Source organism: Bacillus rossius, chromosome 2, assembly GCF_032445375.1.
Source record: "Bacillus rossius redtenbacheri isolate Brsri chromosome 2, Brsri_v3, whole genome shotgun sequence".
NCBI lineage: Eukaryota > Metazoa > Arthropoda > Insecta > Phasmatodea > Bacillidae > Bacillus > Bacillus rossius.
In genome coordinates, this window is record NC_086331.1 from 16,244,088 (window position 1) to 16,264,703 (window position 20,616).

The 20,616-nt window shown below is 35.7% G+C and overlaps 1 protein-coding gene across 1 annotated transcript in view; it reads left to right on the forward strand.

Annotated features, from left to right (window-relative positions):
* Positions 1-19,175, forward strand: part of LOC134529913 (uncharacterized) — a 20,029-nt gene extending 854 nt beyond the window's left edge. Inside the window, exons 2-4 of the mRNA XM_063364470.1 lie at positions 5,296-5,437; positions 8,938-9,098; positions 16,151-19,175. Coding sequence (XP_063220540.1) covers positions 5,346-5,437; positions 8,938-9,098; positions 16,151-16,491 — 594 coding nt within the window. The 5' untranslated portion in view covers positions 5,296-5,345 and the 3' untranslated portion in view covers positions 16,492-19,175. The remainder of the gene's footprint in view (positions 1-5,295; positions 5,438-8,937; positions 9,099-16,150) is intronic.
* Positions 19,176-20,616: the final 1,441 nt, after the last annotated feature.

Below are 20,616 nucleotides of genomic sequence, written 5' to 3' on the forward strand. Positions count from 1 at the left end.
GAGAGAGAGAGAGAGAGAGAGAGAGAGAGAGAGAGAGAGAGAGAGAAGTAAGTAAAACAAAACACCAATCCAATATTACTGCTGTATTTCCCCAGATTTCTCTGGGGTAAGGATCTCTGCCAGGTCAAAATTGCTGGAGTAATATATCCCCCAGCCTGGTACAATGGTCAGTGGCAGACAGTGGCAAAATACAGTTACCCATAAGATCTCGGCACACTTCCCTAATTTAACAAATACTTTACAACATTACTATATTACACATGAATGCTAATTGGTGTCACAGTTTCATAGAGGCAAGACCACACCATTGTTTAGTCTGTATGTGTATAAATTATAGTTGCCATCTATGGGCGCTGGCTGAACTAACATTCCATAGAAGCACCAGGTCGGAGACATGTACAATGTCTTTCAGACAAGGGTCTGTTCCCGAAAGAGGTGGATTTACTGGCCGAGGCCAGAATAATGGGCACGACATACTTTTTAATATTTTTATTGATGATATCTCCCAATGTTCTTCATCACACTTGGGTGTCGTTTGTGCGGGATGATCTCAAAATTTATAGAATACTCACAACACTCCATGACTGTCTACTATTCAAAAGGAAATTACTGAAATAAATTTGTGATTCTCACAACATTTAGTTACTCTTTACAATAAAAAAATTATTTTACCAGGAAACAAAACTTTTTATTGATGATTACAAATTAGATGACTTAATTCCTGTTAATTTCATTACAATAAAAGTTTTGTTTCCTGTTTTTAATTTCTAATTCCAGAAGAACACTTGCTCTTATTAAGTACCTACATCACCTTTCATGCTACTAATTCCGATTATATTCTCCCACTTTAATTAGAACAAAATTAGAATACTGATATTTAATTGGGATAACATTTACACATCTGATTGTGATAAAATAGAAGATATTCAATTCCTACAACTCTAAAGGAATTTTCTCAACACACTTTAACTTCCCTTTAAGATTGCAGAGCTTATTTAGACATATTTTTTGTTTATAACTGTTATAATACTGAAATCAATTGTAAATATATTTTAGATACTACTGGCCTTAGAGCGCCCGCTCAGAAGTCTGAACCTGGGCTAATCGTAGGGACTAGAGTTGCCCGTCTTATTTGCCGCAAGGCAAATTTCTTCCATGTTTTGTGTGTTTTGTTGTATTATTTTACTTTGGTATTGTGTTTAATTCTGTCCTTATAATTTGTTATTTTGTGTTTCATTGTATCCATTAGTATTTTTTTAAATTTTATTTTGGTCACTGCAAATATGTGCACACTCAATCTTATGTATGCTGGCTTATTGTGGGTGGTGCTTGCCTGCTCTTGGTACCAACAAGGTGGGGAGGGGGAGGGGGGGATGTTGTTCCTGTATTTTTAGTGTCATCTTTGTCGTTATTTGTATGTGTCGTACCCACAGCTAAAGCCCTCGGCTGTTGGCCTGTCGGGCTGTTGGTTGACATGTCACACATATGATGTATATGTGATTAATAATTATAGATAAAATCAAAAAGAAAACATAAATTAGATTGTTAAACTTGTTTAAAAATTTGCTTGAGTGTGATGCACATAAAACTTGCTCACAGAGATTTAGGAAGAGTAAGGTGGTGTGGATGGTATGCATAATGCAGCAACACCACTAAAGTCTTGCGCACACCTATGCCAGGGGTGTGTTTATATCACATTGTCGACTGCTGAATACAGTCATTGAGTGAAAATGATTGTTAATACAGATGATTAAATTACAAGTAAATAACGAAGCACAAAACGAGAAAGTTTTGTGATTTAAAGCAACAAAGATAAAAATATACAAAATTATTGTTTTAAAAAATGTTACTACTTTGTTTTTTTATTATTCCTGATCCAATCAATGTTGGAAACAATTAAAAACTAAAAATGGTGTTTTCTTTAACAATTTATTCCGAATATCTGAATGATTATATCAAATCGTAATTCAATTAATTGTAAGGTTTTCAGTAATGTTTTTGAATGCATATTCAAATCTGTATACACCAATTTTTTTATGGCAAGGTATCCTAAGTAATGTATTATAACAAGGTGGCACAACTTTAAAACATCGGACTGACATTTGGAAGAACCTGAGTTTGAACCTTGGTTTTGGTTTTCCATGGTTTACAATAGCAGGGGTGCCCACAAGGGGGGGTAACGACGCAGACTGCGTCATTAAAATTTCAGGGGGGGGGGGGGGGGGGGGGGGGGGGGTGGTTAAAAGACGATAAAAATGTATAAATTATTTACATAATTATAGCTTCTAATGTGAAAATACTTTTCTGGTGCTTTGATAATTGAAAGGGATTTTGTAAATCAAATTGGCAACCCCGCACTTTCCTCAATAAAATCAGTTTGGCATCTGTCGGTTCAGGATGAAATATTACCTGATAAGACCAAAATTATTATTAGAAAATCAGTTTCAATTAATGCAAAATCGGATAAAATATAATACTAAAAAAGTATAATATTATAAAATAATTGAGTAAATCATCGATAAAATGGCATAAAAAAATTCGGGGGGGGGGGGGGCATCATTAGATTAGGGGGGGGGGGTGAGTCATAATGTTTAGGGGGGGTGGGCACCTCTGACAATAGGGTGTCCATTTTTTTTTTTACATTTCAGGATCCTACCTATACTGAGAGGCAAGAAAAAACTTAAGTATTTCAATGTATGTTTATGCGCTATATAAATCTACTTTAACTCCATTTGGTGTTCATTTAGTGTACACAAGACTTTAGTGTTAAGGTTACATTATGTACATAACTTTTTTAAATTAACTTTCAACAAATAAATGTAATGTGTTTGAAAATGCCAATTAATAGTAGTATAGGGTATGAAGTGTATCATTTGTGAATGTGATGAAGTAGTTTGCCTATTTGAGGCAAGTACGCGAGTTAACTGTTAGATTTATACCAATTGCAATATTCCACTACTCCCTTCTTCATATTCTAGGTGTTTGAGAACATTGGTAGCAAGGCAAGGGTTGACATTTCTATCTCATTCCTCTGCATGAACCATCTTCAGTCAATCTGTTCATAATCAAGCAATGTAAAATCCTACTTACCTTCCATGTTGAAGTACTATATTTTCATGAGATTATTATTGTTAAAAGCCTATTGCTACCCATTTTTCACTATGTAAGCATTACATATTATATTTTGTTGAAAATTTTATCATCGAATATAGTGAACACTGTGGTGTGGGTCTCGCTCAGAGAGTTTGTACCCAATGTGTTAGCAGGGGCGTAGCCAGGGGGAGGTTTTAGGGGTTCTAACCCCCCCCCCCCTTAGCCACAATTATTATTTCTTATCTGAAAGCAGGTTAGCTACAAGCCTGGGTGTCTTACTGCTATCACCGGCCACTGCACTGGAGGGGAAGAGTAAGCGAGCCCTACCGATTCTCCTTCCCTTCCCCTACCCCTGTCGCGAGCAGAAGCTATAAGGTTGTGACGCCGTGACGGGTCCCAAGTTTTCAAATATCTTACACCTACTGTATTTAACCAGCGCGGTAATTATAAGCAGGTGGTGACTGGGCTTCCAAAAGTGTAAGGATCGCTGTGTGTGTATAGAATTGAGACAACGACATGGTGTCATGTAACTCTTCAAGCTAAAGCTAATTATTTCCAGGAATAGATCATTTCTGCTGAAACCCAACCCTTTTTATTCCTTTTTTTTTGTACCGTTGAGCTTCTAGCATGATTTATGATTTTGAGTGGACGTAAACAAGGCACTTGGATTGATAAAAATATCTTTAATTAATTTCTTACTTCATCACTAGAAGAATTTTTTTATTAAAAAATTAATAATATTTTTACCATGACGATATTTAAAGTAAAGTACCGAAAACTGCTAAAATAGCACTATTTTACACCTTAAAATCCAATTTTTTCCCGGGGCCCTGCTTTATTAGGGGGGGGGGGGGGGAAACCCTACTTCTTAACCCCCCCCCCCCCATACACAAATCCTGGCTACGCCACTGTGTGTTAGGGTATCTCTCTGTGCACGGAGACACAGTTAGATTCTTATCCAAGGGCATGGCACTGACCATGTGGCAGACGAAGAAAGTTCCCTGAAGACAAAATCTCTCCGCTCTCAGCCGCAGGCACACGTTTAAATTCACCGCAGTGTTTCTGTTCACCACCTAGCGGGCTCTCCCAGACAAGCCACACTCTTCACCGCATCACCAACAACTAGAGACCTGCAAAATTCGCTGATTCATTCGGTGATAGGCTAGAATTCAAACACATATACCTCTTAGATAATTTTGCTATTGGCTTACTGTTCATCTGGACGAATCTCAACCAGTAATAAACCCTCAACCAAAGAAGGATCGAATCACAGACAAACCAGCTGAGACGACATACAAGTCGGCAGCCAATGATATTGCGTTATTTGCCCGAGTGTACAGGGGTATGTGCAGTCTATCCTGAAGGCCATCGAAACCGCGAATTTTGCAGGGTTCTACCAATAACCATCCACTCACCTCCGTCGTACTCAGTACAGTTTGTTCAACAACTGCTCGAAGTGACCGCTGGCACTCATCTGAACCGAGCCATGTGGCCGAGCCAAGAACAGAGCAGTCTCCCGGGTGGAGGTTAGTGCTGATTGGCTCCGAGGGTGCACGCTGGCGCTAGTGTCACTCCCGCTATAAGGAAACAAATACAATACTAAAATAAACTCAACAAAAAATAATATTACAAAAGTGAACAAAACTCTCAACAAAAATACATAAACAATGGAGATAATTAAATAGATAAATCACAGTTGAGTAAATTTGACATAGCATTCTAAAATTCAGATAATGGTTAGTTATTTCATAACTATTTAAAAAGAACACAAAAAAAAACTTAAAGAAATACACAAAAACAATGGTATCTCCTCCAATGCAAGTAAATTTTTTTGTTCATTGTGTTGAATTTGTACTCTAGTGCTTGTATAAATATCTGCTCAGGTGTTCAATTTATGCATTATTCTTTGTAAAAACTACAGCGTTTATTATCAGGTTCGGTACCTAAAGTTTTCCTGACATAAGAGGCTTTTTACCAAATAAAATATAGATTCCAAACTGAAATTGCTACTTGATTTCTTTTATCACATAATATGCATGGGTAATTTTATTCTTTACCACTATTTTTAACAAAAACATGCTAATTTATACATTAAAAATTTAATATTTTGTCATACATTTGACATACCGGTCACTAATGTAGGTACTGTCAATATTCTGTAGTATGTGTACGTGATAACCTGCAATTTGTTTTATGTTTCAGAACCAGTTGAAATAGATTGTAAGAAGACTGCAGACCACAAGATAACGGTGATGTGTCGAATGAGGAACCCCAATCCCGACGCAACATGCTTTTGGCGATATTCGTCCCATCCACACCTTGGGGTGATTAATGACACAGACAGGTAACCATAGGCTATTTAGCTATAAACTATGTTTGGTGGTCATACTGGTTCAGCAATCCAAACTGTGGGGAAGCCTTCTTTTCACAGACAAGAGAGCCAAAACCCGAAGTTTATGCTTTTTTTCCGTATCTTTTATGTAGCTATCCTAACCAAATCAACATTCCACAATGTTTTTAAGTATTTATGATGTAGCTAACCTAACCTAACTGACCATTAGTATCCTTTTATCAACACCGCCATATTTATTTACAATGAACAAAAAAAAAAAACCCGAAGATGCACGATCGGGCGTTTGGCTCTCTCGTCTGTGAAAAGAAGGATTCCCCAAACTGTGTGCTAACCTGCTCAGTTATATATTTATCCTATTGCCATGAGTAGGTTTCAGCATTCAGGCATCAAACATGTGAATGCATGGAATATTCAGAAATGGATTAAGAAGCTGTCTATATAATAGTTACACTTTTAATATACCACTATAACAAAGCATTAAGATTTGAAACTACTTTTGCTAATGTTGTCAACTTTCCTGGAGATACTTATACATAGGCTACTAAGCAAATAAAATTTGTTTATGTAGAATAACTTGCAGGAACTTATTTTTGTTTTACTGAGTTCTTAAAAGAACTATATTAGCTGCATACTTATGTAGCAAAGATTACAGCTCAAAGACTGAGGAGTTATAAAAAAAATGGGTGCGTGTACTTATGTACGTGTGTGAGAAGTTATACTTCTTTGGCATCATTAAAAATAGTTTTTAATTGCATGCAATTAATTAAATACAATAAAATAATAAAAGGGCTGGAAAAAGATAGTTAACACAGTCAACAAAGTTTGGTTTAAATTTGAAAAATTAAATAAATAAAATTTAGAGAATAATAAATATATATGACATAATTTGTACTAAATATTATAAGATTCTTAATTTTAAATATTTATTATTGATTATTTAACATTTTAAAAGAAAATAAAAAAATTTAATAATAAATTCAAAAATTTAATTTAAGTTTATTCATTTTTAAAATATATTTTTATTTTCTTAATTTAATATTCACTTTTAATTTTTATCAAAAAGATTTCATTAAATTTGTTCATTTATTATTATAAATATTTATTATTCAATTAAATAATAAATATTAAAAATAAATATTTTAATTTGATGTTCGATTTTAATTTTTATCAAAATTTTTTTATAAAATGTTTTATTAAATTTATTTCTTTATTTTGTAAATATTATATAACCAATAATAAATATTTAACATTAATAATTTAATAATATTTAGTATTAATTATATTAAATATTATTATTTTAATTTATATCAATAAATAATACATACGGATAGTTAACTTCTATTATATTGGAGCACTTGAAAAAGTATAAAGGCACAATTTTTTTTACTAATATTTACCAATAGTAAATAATATTAATCAAAATAATCAATTGAAATCACTACTGAATATAATTTATTAGCACATACATATATAAGTCGCACTTGTATGAAACTAAAACAAGTGTTGTGAATGTAGAAACTAGAAACATGTGAATAAATATTATAAATATGAAAACAGTGATCAGATGCGACGAGCGTGCCAACATGCGCGACTAATAGAGGGTCTATTTCTATTTTGTTGGTAGCATTTTTTCGAGACTTAATGAGCGATTTAGCGGGCAGCTTCAACCTGTTAATTTTGTGTTACAGTGATGCGCGCGCATCTTAAAATTTCACTCTCATCATTTCTTCATAACGTGCCTAAAGAAGTTTAACTTTAAAAAATTTATATCTTGCACAACTACTTTACTATTTAGTAAAACTTGGAAGCTGATGGTCTGCATGGAATTATTCCAGGGAGTTCTGTACACATTTAACAGAAAAACTTATTTTGTACGGCCAGCCTAGAGCATGGTGTGGATTGGAGACACAGTAAAGACTCTGTATAATCCATCATGTTCAGTTCAAGGGCCGAGCCAGATTAGCGATTTTTCTCGACTATCAAATGCCAATATTGCTCTAGCAGGAATACCATAGAAAAATTAACGTACACTACAAGGGTATTTAGAACTGAAGTCACGGTAAATATAGAACAAACTTTAAACACGGGCTGCGCAGTGGCACAACTGGCTGTCAAGGTCAACACATGCCCACATCCACCAGGAAAAAAAAGTGAGTGGCTCTACTGGTGCTGAAATACAGAACGTGTCAAAGCCAAGAGCACCAGTTAGAGGTGGGTTGTTACAGAAATTTTCGGTATCTGTTCCAACCAGTTACTGATACAGTAATGTACTAGTTACAAGTAGCTGATACTTCTGTATCAGCAACAGCAGTAGCGGTCCCAGGAAGCAACAAGGTATCAGCATTCTCGTTACAGGTTACACATCCTCCATGCCGTCATCACCAGCGTAAAAATGTATCAGTTTTCTCTTTCCACGTTCTTCGTAAACAGGTATCAGTTTCCTCATTCTACATTCTTCGTAGTCGTAAAAAGGTATCAGTTTTCTCATTCTACATTCTTTGTAGTCGAAAAAAGGTATCGGTGTTCTCTTTCCACGCCTTTCGTAATCGGAGTCTTCATCTTTGCAAGGAGCACGCACTGCGCACTGAGCATACTTAGATGAGAAGCCTAAGATGTACATCAAGCTCTGTCCCTGCCCGAACATGCCCGAATATTCACCTTCAGCCAACCTCGGGATTTGTTTTATTTTTGCGCAGGAAAAATGAATTCAAATATTAAAAGTGTTCGGTTAGGTTAGCTACATTAAAACACTTTAGAACACTATGGGCGGTTAGTTAGGTTAGTATAGCTACATTAAAATAATATAAATATATATAAATAAACCCCGAGGTTGGCCGAAGGTGAATATTCGGGCATGTTCGGGCAGGGACAGAACTTGATGTACATCTTAGGCTTCCCCTCCCCTACATTCTTTCCCTTCTTTATCCCTTATTCGTCGTGCCACTCCCTCCCCTTTCACAAGCTCCGCCCAAGTGACCGTCATCTGCAATCGGGTTCTGCGCACATTGGCCGTGCTGTTGTTCCAGGTGAATTCTAAACTGATACTAAAATACTTGATATTTGAATAGTGTACTCATTTGCAGTACTTGATACAGGCATGTATCAGTTACAAAGTAGCAGATTGATACTCTTCAACCCACCTCTAGCACCAGTTGCATAACGTTAGTGCATGTGGACAGGAGGTAGATCTTGGTTTTGTCCATGATGAATGGCATATTGATGATCTTAAGTACCTAATTACTATTAATGTATGATGCAGGACAGTCAAAATATTATTCATATTCTCTACATAATAAAGCAAATGAAATATTTTTGTTAATGCAATAAATTCTTAATTAAAACACGATATTGCGCATGGTAGCCAATAGATAATTGTGACATCAGTATTTTTTTTTTTTTTTTTTTTTTTTACCATATAGCAAGACTGCATTTAAAAGCCTTGGTGAATGTTCAAAAATGTTACTGTGTGTGATTGGACTTTCTTTCCCAAGGTTCGTTGTTTTTCACAATAAAACGTCTGGAGAGTGCACCTTGACTTTCGAACCGTCCCAAGACAACCTCGGCAAGTGGAGCTGCTTCTTCAGGCTGAGATCTGCAGTCACGCAGGCAGACGTGTTGTCGGCACAGATGTTCCTGGTCGGCAACGAACCAGGTAACAGTGCACTTGCGCTCACGTCAACTTTCTGAACCTACCTTTGGCAAAGGAACCTGCACGTAACTGCATCTTTCTTAGTGTGGACTTGCCTGGTTTATGCCAGTCCAGTTGACAAAAAAATTATTAAAAACAGTCTCACATTTTAAGGGGGAAGATAACTAGGAGTACTCCATGTACACTCACCTCCCAAATGATGATGCAGACATCCAGGAAAAATGTTTTTCCAAGCTCGAAATTTTTAAAATAGACATAAAAATATTAATTATCTCAGTTAGGCTTAGTTACTTATTGTTTATTACTCTACTGCAAAAATATGTGTGACAATGAAACTTATTTGTTATATTTTTGCCTGTCTTTAAATATATACTTTTTATATATGTTTTGGATGAAGCTAAGTCTTTGAGATAAAATAAAGCTTTAGTTTTCAACTTAACTAGGCAGGCCTCTGAACATATTACAACTTCAAGTGAAAGCTTTAAACAGTGTGGTCAATTAAATTTCAGTTGTATATCATCCGTATACTGCCAAAAATAGCCAAGACAAAAAGTGGTAAAAGTGTATAAGTTAACTCTGTTAATTTTTTACAAACAATATTTTAGTTATTAACATTTGGTTAGAATAGTGACAAATTAATTCTTTGTCTGCTGATTGAGATACTGACGTGGGCATTTTTTGGAGATAATTCTGCCCTTTATAAGGCAGATAGTAATTTAATCTCATTTTTGAAACTTTTTAACTTCATCACTTTTGGCAGTATACTGATGAAATGTGTATGAAACCAAGAATTTACATACATACATATTTGTACATCTTCATCAGTTTGGCTGTTTTGCAAAACAGAACCATAGCCATAGGTAGGTAAAATTTATCATAGGCTCACAGCACTGTTACAATGGTCAAATGGTGGAAAGATACACAACATGCAATCTGAAACTCAGAACAGATTTCAGTGGAGATTACTTAAATGATAACCAACTGAATGAAAATTTTTTAATGCAAGCCTTTACAGAGCTGTGTGTCTAGTTAGCACAGAGTTAACTTACAACACAGTCCCACGATATTGAGACAGGAATTACCTGCGGCCTTTAGTAAGGAAACATTCCAGCATTTGCCTGGAGTGATTGGAACCCGGATTCTCTAGATAACAGTGTCCGACCACTATACCAACTCACTCCATGGCTTTGTTAAGTTGCAGAAAATATGATTTTCTTTTAATTGTTAAGATATTTTGCTAAAAAAATTTTCTGTACAAAAATAGGTGTTTAACTTAACCATTTGCACATAAAGACCTTTAAGCAAATCATAAGCCAAGTTTTAATGTTTGCATTTAGATATTTTCACTTTTTAAATAGTTTTTTTACATCTTTTACTTATGATAAAAATTAATATTTACTAGGAAATAATTTATCCTTTAGTATGTACCTTAAATATTTAAATCCAAATAAATTTTGTGACAATCAACAATATACTAATGGTACTGGGTAGTTAAGTATTATTGAATATTTTGTCCATACATCACTGAAGGAATAGAATGAATCTAAGAACACTGTGCTGGGGATCTTTAAGGTTCCACATTGTTATTAGAAATGAACAGAAACAAGGTGTGATTCCGTCTGAATATAATTACGTCAAATTTATTAAAGGAAAATTTATAACAGATATTAAAAAATATAAACATACAATATAAATTACATACTTAAACAGATCTCAGGTATATTCAGAAAGAAAAAAATATGGGTTAGCCCTAATTGAAATTATAAAAAGGTCTCATTTAAAAAAAATACATAACCAATAAAAAAAAATACAAAATATGTTTAAACTATACCAGTATATATTATTGAACTCCAGAAATTATGTTCATATGATGAACTGCGTCTGACGGCGTAATTTAGGTAAGTTCAAAAAAAGGTAGAAAGGCACAGTAGCACCGGAGGTCGGGGCTTCGTTTCCCGGAGATCATGCGGGAACATGATGCCAGGGCGCCTGTGTGGTGTTGAGGAAGGGAGATGAAAGTGCCAATTCAGCGTCCGGCTCTCGGACCCTGTCTGCGAACAGTCCAAATCAAAACTGATCAGAACTTGTACACAGACAGTATACGGGGCAGAAAATGCCCGGAAAAGTTAAGGGAAGGTTGAGGAAAGTCGCGGATCGTCACTCACCAGACAGGGGAGTTGGCTTCTATTTACCGATGCGTCGCCAGCCAGGAATTGGATCCCGCGAATGCGTGGTTGGGCGCGGATGTTTTCATTATTTCAAAAAAAAATTATTTAAAAGAAAAATAACTATTACTCTTTGTACTATGCAGACGGACTAAACTACTAGAAAAAATTACAGGGATAGCATCCTTTATTTAGGCGACTACATAGTCGGTTGCGGCCGGATGGAAGTCTTGCAGTGTCTCGACGACTCACCGATAATCGCAAAAGGTCCGTCTGCAGTCGCGACGCGAAGTGTCACGCGAAGAACCGCGTCTCGTAATTAAAAGTAACTGTTCTATCAAAAGTGGGGGGAGGGACTGGGACGTCCGGATCGAAAGGTTCCGAAGTTCCCCGAGTGGGCGTCATAAAAAAACTCTGACTTGGATGTCTCGAAGTTAGTAGCACTGGCAGACTTTAGCGCTACCTGTTGAGGAGTGTCTGAAATAAAAAAGAATCGACTCGCCCAAGGCGTCTGCTTTAACAAGGGAATAAAGGGGCAGTCAGGTGCTACACTCTGGCGGCCAAGATAATAAGTTACTGTTTCTGCCGCGAGATGTCATGGGGTGGTCCATCTTGGCACACACATTTTTTATGCCCGTCGCCCTTGGAGACGGTCGCTGTCTGCTGGGGTTTATGACCGGTCATTGGTCTTCGGCGAATTCTTAGTACCGAGAGGGAAGGGGGTGGACAAAAGCGCAACGACGCTGGGAACTAGCGTCCTGGACGTGACTCCAGGGGAGTGAACCTAATACGTATTCGTGACGGTAAAAGCTATGGTCAGCTCGCCTCTGAGAAATGGTAACAACTCGTGCAGAGCTGTTGTATGCAGTTTTAGTCATGAAGTGAAGTAATGTTATAGGCCTGGGACGTGCCTGCAAGTGAGGGAAATTTCAAACTGGCAGCCAACAAAGTCTTAGATCTGCAAAAGATCCTATAGGTCTCTGGGAAAAGGTGCTTCAGTCTACTGGCACAAAGTTTAAATAAGGGGGGGTACACCAGCCTAACAAAGAGTAAATCATCCTTTAGAAACCAAATTATAAAGAAAAATAAAATTTCCAAAAATAAATTTAAAATTATAGTAAAATTTAAAAAAAAAAAAAAACGTGTCGAAATACCAAATTTCCAGCACAACACCTACAATGCACTTTTTTTCCCACAAATTTCTACAAAATTGATTTTACTGCATTTTAAAATCACATTAAAACATACTTTTATTTCTTGCATTTCAGGAGAAAAAAAAATGCTGAGCTGAGAGTTGCATTTAAGTTACTCAAGTACAATTTACTGCCCTTACTACAAAATTTTGGTTTAAGAGAAAATACACTAACAAAAAAACATGTTCAAAGTTAGGTTAATGTTTCATGGTACAATTTTTGCAAGTCGGACGACCCCAGCTTGCACGTTGCAGAACTAACAAAAATAAATGTTTGCTGACACAACAAGTGATTGATTGGGAGCTGAAGTATAGCGCCATTTCAGTATGCACCACAGTAGATAAGGTTACGTAGCATACATTTGGAAGGGCAAGTATAGAGCATCACCGAGGCTTCTGGATTAGAGACGTTAAAAACTAATGACCTCAGCTGGATTTCAACCCAGCTACTAGGAAGAAGTGGGCAGGCATCTTACCTCTATTCAACTGAGGCAACTAGCTTTGAAGTAATTCAAAGGAAAAAAAAAATCAAGCAGGGTGAGATATGGCAACCATGATGGTCACTCGTCCTACCATTACAGCCAAGCCAATGGTCAGGAAACATTGATTGCATAGGTGGACATGTACACGGGGAATATATCCCCCCCGCCTTGAAGTTATGAAAGGAATATGCAAGACCTAGGTGAAGGCAGTATTTTATTTCGGGCGATGTAAAGTCAGCTGTTACAACAACTGGAATCGCAAACCACAGAGGCAGTGATGCATGTTGCTGAGGATAACGTTACTAACGGTCCAAACCCCTTGCTGTTGCCCTAAGTTTGTTGAAAACAAAAATTCTTATTATTTTCGGTTTTTTAATCCCTTCCGAAAATAAATTCCTGTATCCACCACAGATTTACCTCGTTTAGGGTAAAATTTCTATCCGAATTGAACCTGGAGTGAAGTGAACTCGGAGTGAATGTGTAACGAACATAGACTGACGAAATGCGTTTATGGTAAATATCACAACCCAGATTGAAATGTAAACAAGATCGAAGTTGGAGTCAACATGGACTGAAAAAAACTGCCTTCAATCCTTTCCATTTAATTATTATCTGTTCTGTTGTTCTTTTGAACCCCGCACTGTCCATTTCTGCCTTCACCAACTCAAATATCTCACCTTTCCTATACTTTTTTCCGTCCAGCAATCTTAAAATATGTTTTTCAATCATTACGTCCAACAATAACTCTACTTCTATCTCTGTCCACACATTCCTCTGCTCTTTTTTTTTTTTTTTTTGCCATTTTCACAAATTATACCTGAAATGCAATGAGACCAATAACAAACAATGCAATATGGCGGCGGCTTGCTCGTGCGTGTTTTCTTTTCACTCTAGTCCGTGTTTAAAGTAAAATCTCAATCTGGATTCTTCAATCCAGTCCACCTCAACAAGTGGAGTGGATTATCTCACTTCACTCCAACTTCAGTCCACAACAAAGTGTTTTAAGTAAAATTTCAATCTAGATTCCTCACTCCACTCCAGGTTCAATCCGGATAGAAATTTTACCCTAAACGAGGTAATTGACTGAGCACCACTTTGAGAAGCTGCACTATCACTCTGATATCAAGACCCCTTCACAGCTGGGCAGCCCTAGCCAATCTGTGCCAGAGAAAACCTGGCAATGGTGAAAGTCAATTGTTAAGGTAGTAAATAGAGTTAGTGTCCTAAATGGTATTTGCAAGAATTTCAGCCCATAAACTTACATACAACATTGCCATATTACCTTACCCTTCAAGAAGTCTTATCTTATTGGGCTTGGTTGAATTTCATTAGAAAATTTTTTAACTTCAGGTATAATTATCTACAAAATTATTCCAGTATGCACTTTCAGTGTCCTCGAAATCTCTAAAAGATTATACATTGCTGCCTGCCAATTTTTTTTTTTTACAAATACTGACACAGAACACCTAACAATATTTTCAGTAATAGTATTTTGTAGTATCAGTATACTTCATATTTGTTTACAAAAGCATATATCTAGTGATATACTAGTTTCAGTAAAGGAATAATATTTAATTCCAAAGAAGCATTTAGCTGACATTTCTAAGTAAAATTTGTGAATGCTTGTGCTTTGAATTCAATTCTTACTTAACCAACATGCAAACACATATTACGTATTTAATATGTTAAAAAAACCGCTGATGTTAGGATAAAATCAAATCCTAAATAAGGTCTGTACGACAGTAAATAAAATTTTACTGTATTATCATTTGAGAATCTTCACAAAATTTCAAAATTATTAAATATAAACAAACTACTGAATTAAAGCATCATTACAACAAAAAAAAATCTCTATTTATTGTGAAAATCTTAGAACTAAGCTTAGACAAGAAAAACGCACCATAAATCCTAATGGCAATTTTACAGCATAACCTGAAAGTGCATGGCACAGTTTGTTCTACGGCTGTAACTTGATGTTGGCGTGTTGGGCTCCTGACAGTTCAAACAGCACCTCTGCAGATGCATGCTTACAGGCTTAATGTTCAGACAATTGCACAATGGACACTTTCACTGTATTGGCATTATCTGGCTTTCTAACACTTTGTGGACTTCCAGAAGATAATCATTGGTTTCAACCCACCGCATTTTCTTTTATTCTGCCCCAAACACCAGCATTTTTAAAAAGTAAATTGATTCTAAATGATTTTCGTTTGGTAATTACTAGGGACCGGAAAAATTCGCGGTTTCAGTGGCCTTTAGGATAGACTGCACATTCCCCTGTACGCTCGGGCAAATAACGCAAGTTCATTGGCTGCTGACTTGTAAGTCGTCTCAGCTGGTTTGTCTGTGATTCGATCCTTCTTTGGTTGAGGGTTTATAATTGGTTGAGATTTGTCCAAAAAGACAGTAAGCCAATAGCAAAATCATCTAAAAGATATATTTATTTGAATTTTAGCCTATCGCTGAAAGAATCGGCGAAATTTTCTGGTCTCTAGTAATTACAAATAAGTTATTTCAGATAAATTATTCAATAATGAATGTCCATTGGCAATGGGCCATTGCACAACCATTAATGCCATGGCAACAACTGAAAAGGGTAATGCACCTTCTATTAGAAAACCCACTACGACGCCCCATTTAACTAGCGCTACGCCCATGACAGAGGGAACTGCTTACACCAGGATCTTGCAGCGGTAAAGCCGATAATGATGGCTACAATTCAAGTTATGTAATGAAATTGTGATTAGCAGTCATCCTACCGCTTTTGTTTCATCTTCAAGTGGGCAGTATTTTTTCTGCAGCCTGTACATTTTTAACTGCAACCTGCTTACTTTCAGCATGGGTGGGTTATAGCTAGAGACCTGCGAAATTCGCGGTTTCGATGGCCTTCAGAATAGACTGCACATACCCCTGTACACTCGGGCAAATAACGCAAGTTCATTGGCTGTTGACTTGTAAGTCGTCTCAGCTGGTTTGTCTGTGATTCGATCCTTCTTTAGTTGAGGGTTTATAACTGGTTGAGATTCGTTCAGATGAACAATAAGCCAATAGCAAAATTATCTAAGAGGTATATGTGTTTGAATTCTAGCCTATCACCGAATGAATCCGCGAATTTTGCAGGTCTCTAGTTATATCATTTAATGTATCTTTTCAAATATGGTAACATCAATACTTCAATGTTCATCTTGTTTTTTTTTTTTTTAATTTTTTTTCCAGCAGGAAAATTAAACTGGCTGGTTGGAGTGCTGGCATCAGCGGTGCTGGTGCTATTACTAATTCTTTTCGGGATCTCATTTTACAACGAGCACAACAGAACTCTGCGCAGACTTGAGCTTAGAAATCGAAGGTTGCAATCTCAGAGTGAAGGGTATGATCGAGAACGCTACACACGTACCCCAACAAAAATAAATTTCCAGTTTCAAGATGCTCATAGCCAGACTGTGAGCTTGCCCGAAGGTTGCCCGGCACTGCCCAGTCCTAACCAGAATATTTACGAGCGAGTCAGCGGGTACAGCAGCCCTGCTAGTAGCATGAGTATTTATGAGAACATGCACTAAAAACATCTATGAGACCTTTATTGGAGTGCCATTGCACGTGAGGCATAGCTCATTTAAACTGTAAGTCAATGTTGTGAACCACTCCAAATTTGTGCTGAAAAATATTATGTCGTTACAATAAGCCATAGTTGTTTTTCCCTTCTAATAATAACAAATGATGGTTGTTCATCCACATTTAACTTCAGTGTGTGAAACATACATGTATTGTTTTTCTGTGGTTGTATTGCTTACAATACGGTAGTGTTCTGTAACTAGCCAAAATGTATACTCGTTACTTTACCTGTAAATGTTTACACAAGTTTACAAAACAGCTACGTACCACATACATGTTTGAACGAATGTGTTATTCAACAAACTGTAGGAAACGTTCAATTCAGTACACTGCATTAAAAAAGAAATTAACAATATTTATGATACCACACTTTCCCCTGAATTTTCACGTGTATTTAAACTAAGCATGCCCTCTTATACTAACTAGATGTATAAGCTGTACACATATATATATCTAAGTGGGGAGTGAAAACAAAGTTTGCATAGAGCATTAAGATGCTGATTTGTTACATCTAGATATACTCAGGAAGCAGCATAACTATAAAACATTTAGCCATTAATTAATTTTCTTTAGGTAATACCAACTAAGTAAAATATTCAAAGATAAGTTGACATGCTGTTTCGATCTGTCTACTAGCTGCCACGACTGGTAAACTCGCACAAATGGCATCACAGGGTAAGTAGGTACTTATTCCTATTGTAAAACAGCTATTGAGCTCTATATAGCTTATACATATTGATGTACCTGATATCCTACTTAATTTAGTACACAATCAACAAAGCCACTTAAACAATAGAAAATAAAGCCATAACTATGAGCTTGCAACTCAATTACATTTTTTCCTAAAATTTTCAATGCAGAAATGAAGTAATTTTTTAGTCACATTGGTTGTCATTTTGTAGGAAAAAAAAATCTCTACAAATAGAATACAGCTTGTAGAGAATTTATGTTATAGTAATGTTTTTTTTTATAAACTACAGTCTCATATACACACACATTATTGCATAAACCACTGTTCTACTCCATTCTGCCAAGTTTGTTGATACCTAACCAAAATAATAGATAGTAATTAAATATTGTGGTTGTGCTTCACAGACTAGATATTCTATTCACATATTGAGCTGTAATCAGATAGGCAGCCATAACAATAGTTTTGTGATCCTGAAGTTTACAAAATTGAGTAGGTACAGTTAAAAAGATGATCTTTTGGATTTTCCAAAAACATTTTCAATGTACATTTTGAAACTCACTTTTTACTCAACCTACATAAAATACTTCTTCTTTGTATTAACATATTTGTTTTTTAAAATACTAACATTTTTTTTTTTAAATGACCATGTGGTGTTGATGAATATGCACTCACAGAAACTATGCTGAAAAAATATGACATGCTCTATCTGTGGAATTAGGTATGTTCATAATAAGGGCAGTGTCTAAATAGTATATTCAGTGCAGTGGCTACAACTTTGGTGTTGTCTTTCGTCTGCTAAGGCCTGTGAATATTGGGTGTTCTGTCTGCAAGGCCTTTTGAGAGCTGTCACTGGCCTGTGAGGTGAACTAACAGACCTTTACATTTTATGTGATTTTATTTCTTCAAACCGTTTCCACTATGTACAAAAACAATACATCAAGCATCACTACTGGAATGCAAACTACTATACAAGTAACATCAAGCCACGTATACAACGCATTATTATGCATAACGTTCAGTATCTTTTGAAGAAAAAAAAAACTGGAAATTTATTTATAAGACGTGTACAAAAATTTTACAACATAATTTGAGTTAATTTTCAATTTAATTTCTTTTTTTCCTTTTAAGTATTGTATGGTATATTACCAGATTTCCTTTGGCACATTTTATAAATTTTATGGCTGATCAAATGACAAGTATGCAAGTCTAAAATTTCTTCATGAAATGCCTCCAAAATGTTTTTAGATTGCATGTGAATAAGCAAAGTTGTGCTACTGGCTTGTCCAAGAACTAGTCACCTCACATTTTACATAAAGGAAACAATTTATTTTCCACATTTCATCCTAGCTTCATAGTCTTATTGCCGCAAAATAAAAGTTCATAATTGGCTTTACTATTGTGTGCTATTACTGTTGTGTTTGTCTAGTACAATATCACTAAAAAGGTTTTGATGATTTTTAGTAACTTTAGCCCAAAAATCATTACATCAATAACTTACAAAGAAAGATCAATGAAAATTAAATTAAATTTTATGACATAACAAAATTATTGAGTATATATTTTTGAAACAAATGCCTTGCAATTTGCAGCGATTGGAATAACTTAAATGAATTTTGAATTTTCATAGATTAGTTAAACAGACAAAATCTAAATGTTTGAAGAAAAAAAAGGTGTTTATATGTGTTTTACTAATAAGCAAGTAATAAATTAAGTTACATGGTTGATTATGATTAAATCATCAGTAATTTTAAAACATGTAAGAAAATATAACTTATTGTTTGTTTTTTACGTTGTAGATGCAGTATGGTTTTAAATATCGATTGTTTAGTTTTGCAATGTTTAGGTCAAATGCCAAAGAGATTTTATTAATAGTTAAGGATTTTGGGTTTGTATATTATGTTGTATAATCAGTTTTTAAAATAAATGTTTTCAGAAAACAAAGGGTTTACAATTCATTTGCTCCATGAATTTACACATCCCATAAAGAAACCATTAATATTTATATTTTCCAAGTAAGATTATAAAATACTTAACATACTGTTAATCGGCAATATTAAAAACAATTAATTCCTACAGGCTTTCACACTGCTTGTTTAGCAACAAAGTATGGTAAAAGTTAATACATGCCCATACAATTTGTAATCTTAATATATTTTAATAAATTTATGTTTCTGTAGTCATGCTATATAAATTTACTATCTCATATATGTGGCACACACCAAATACAAATACATATGTGAAACTATTTCCAGTAAATCATTTATTAAGTTTTCAAATAATGCAATGGCAAATAAACTGTTATGACATGAAACAAGGAAACCAAAGATACATACCTGCCAAAAAAAAAAGTGTTTGTAAAAAAATATTAATTTCAATACACTGCTGGTTAAATCACAGTTTTTCAATAAGACACGTCAACCCACTACAGGTAGGAGGTGATTATTCTAATAAAAAAGCTGAAAATACAAAAAAAAATTAATTGCTTTATTCAAGAAGCTATTGTAAAGTGCAGATTAACAAATATACTATATTATGCAGCATGCCAATAAAATGTTTCTGACATGTGCACAAAATTTATCAAGCAAGAATGTGGCTGAATGTCAATATCTCAATATCACCATCACCTACTCTTTTCCATTTGTCACTTGTGGTAAGTATCTCAAGATTAGAACCAACTTTGTAACTTGTGTTGAAATTCTATTCTAGGAAAGAACATGTCTTCAATTGTCATCCCGGTTTTATTTGAAGCCACAACAGAAGTAAAAAATGACTAAAACATAAAAATAGGCACAACTTAACTACAGATGTCGCCTGACCCTAGGAAGGGTGACGTCTCTCGCAGCTTGTGGTTACGACTTTCAGCTCTGTAATTAAACTAAATAATGCACAAGCTGTAATGGTTTAATACAAAAGGTCTTGACATGAAATAGTGGACCGGACGGTTGGTGTGGGTGTACCATGGAGCCCGAAAGAGAAAAGGTTTAATAAAAGTTAACTGCTGTGTGCATTACGCAAGCCAAACTCAAGCCCGGCCACTAAAGGTTGTGCGAAGATGTGCTGATGACGCACATGAATAGAGGTGCCAACTGACCTTGATTTTGTGCCTGCGGGCTAGTTCGCAGGGCGAGCAGAGACACGTTTCAGGGCGTGACATCACCGCGTGGCTGCAGCGGATGGCAGGAGTGGTAGTGGCTCTCAGGGACACACCACAACACCGAAATACCACAACGCCGAAATGCCAAATTGACCACAGTGCCGACAGCTAGAAAACTGCTGTGTACCACAACGCCGAATTACCACAATGCCGAAATACACTAACGCCGAAAAATGTCATTGCAGGACTGCCACAAAGGTTAGGTTAGGTTAGACTAGGTTAGGTTAG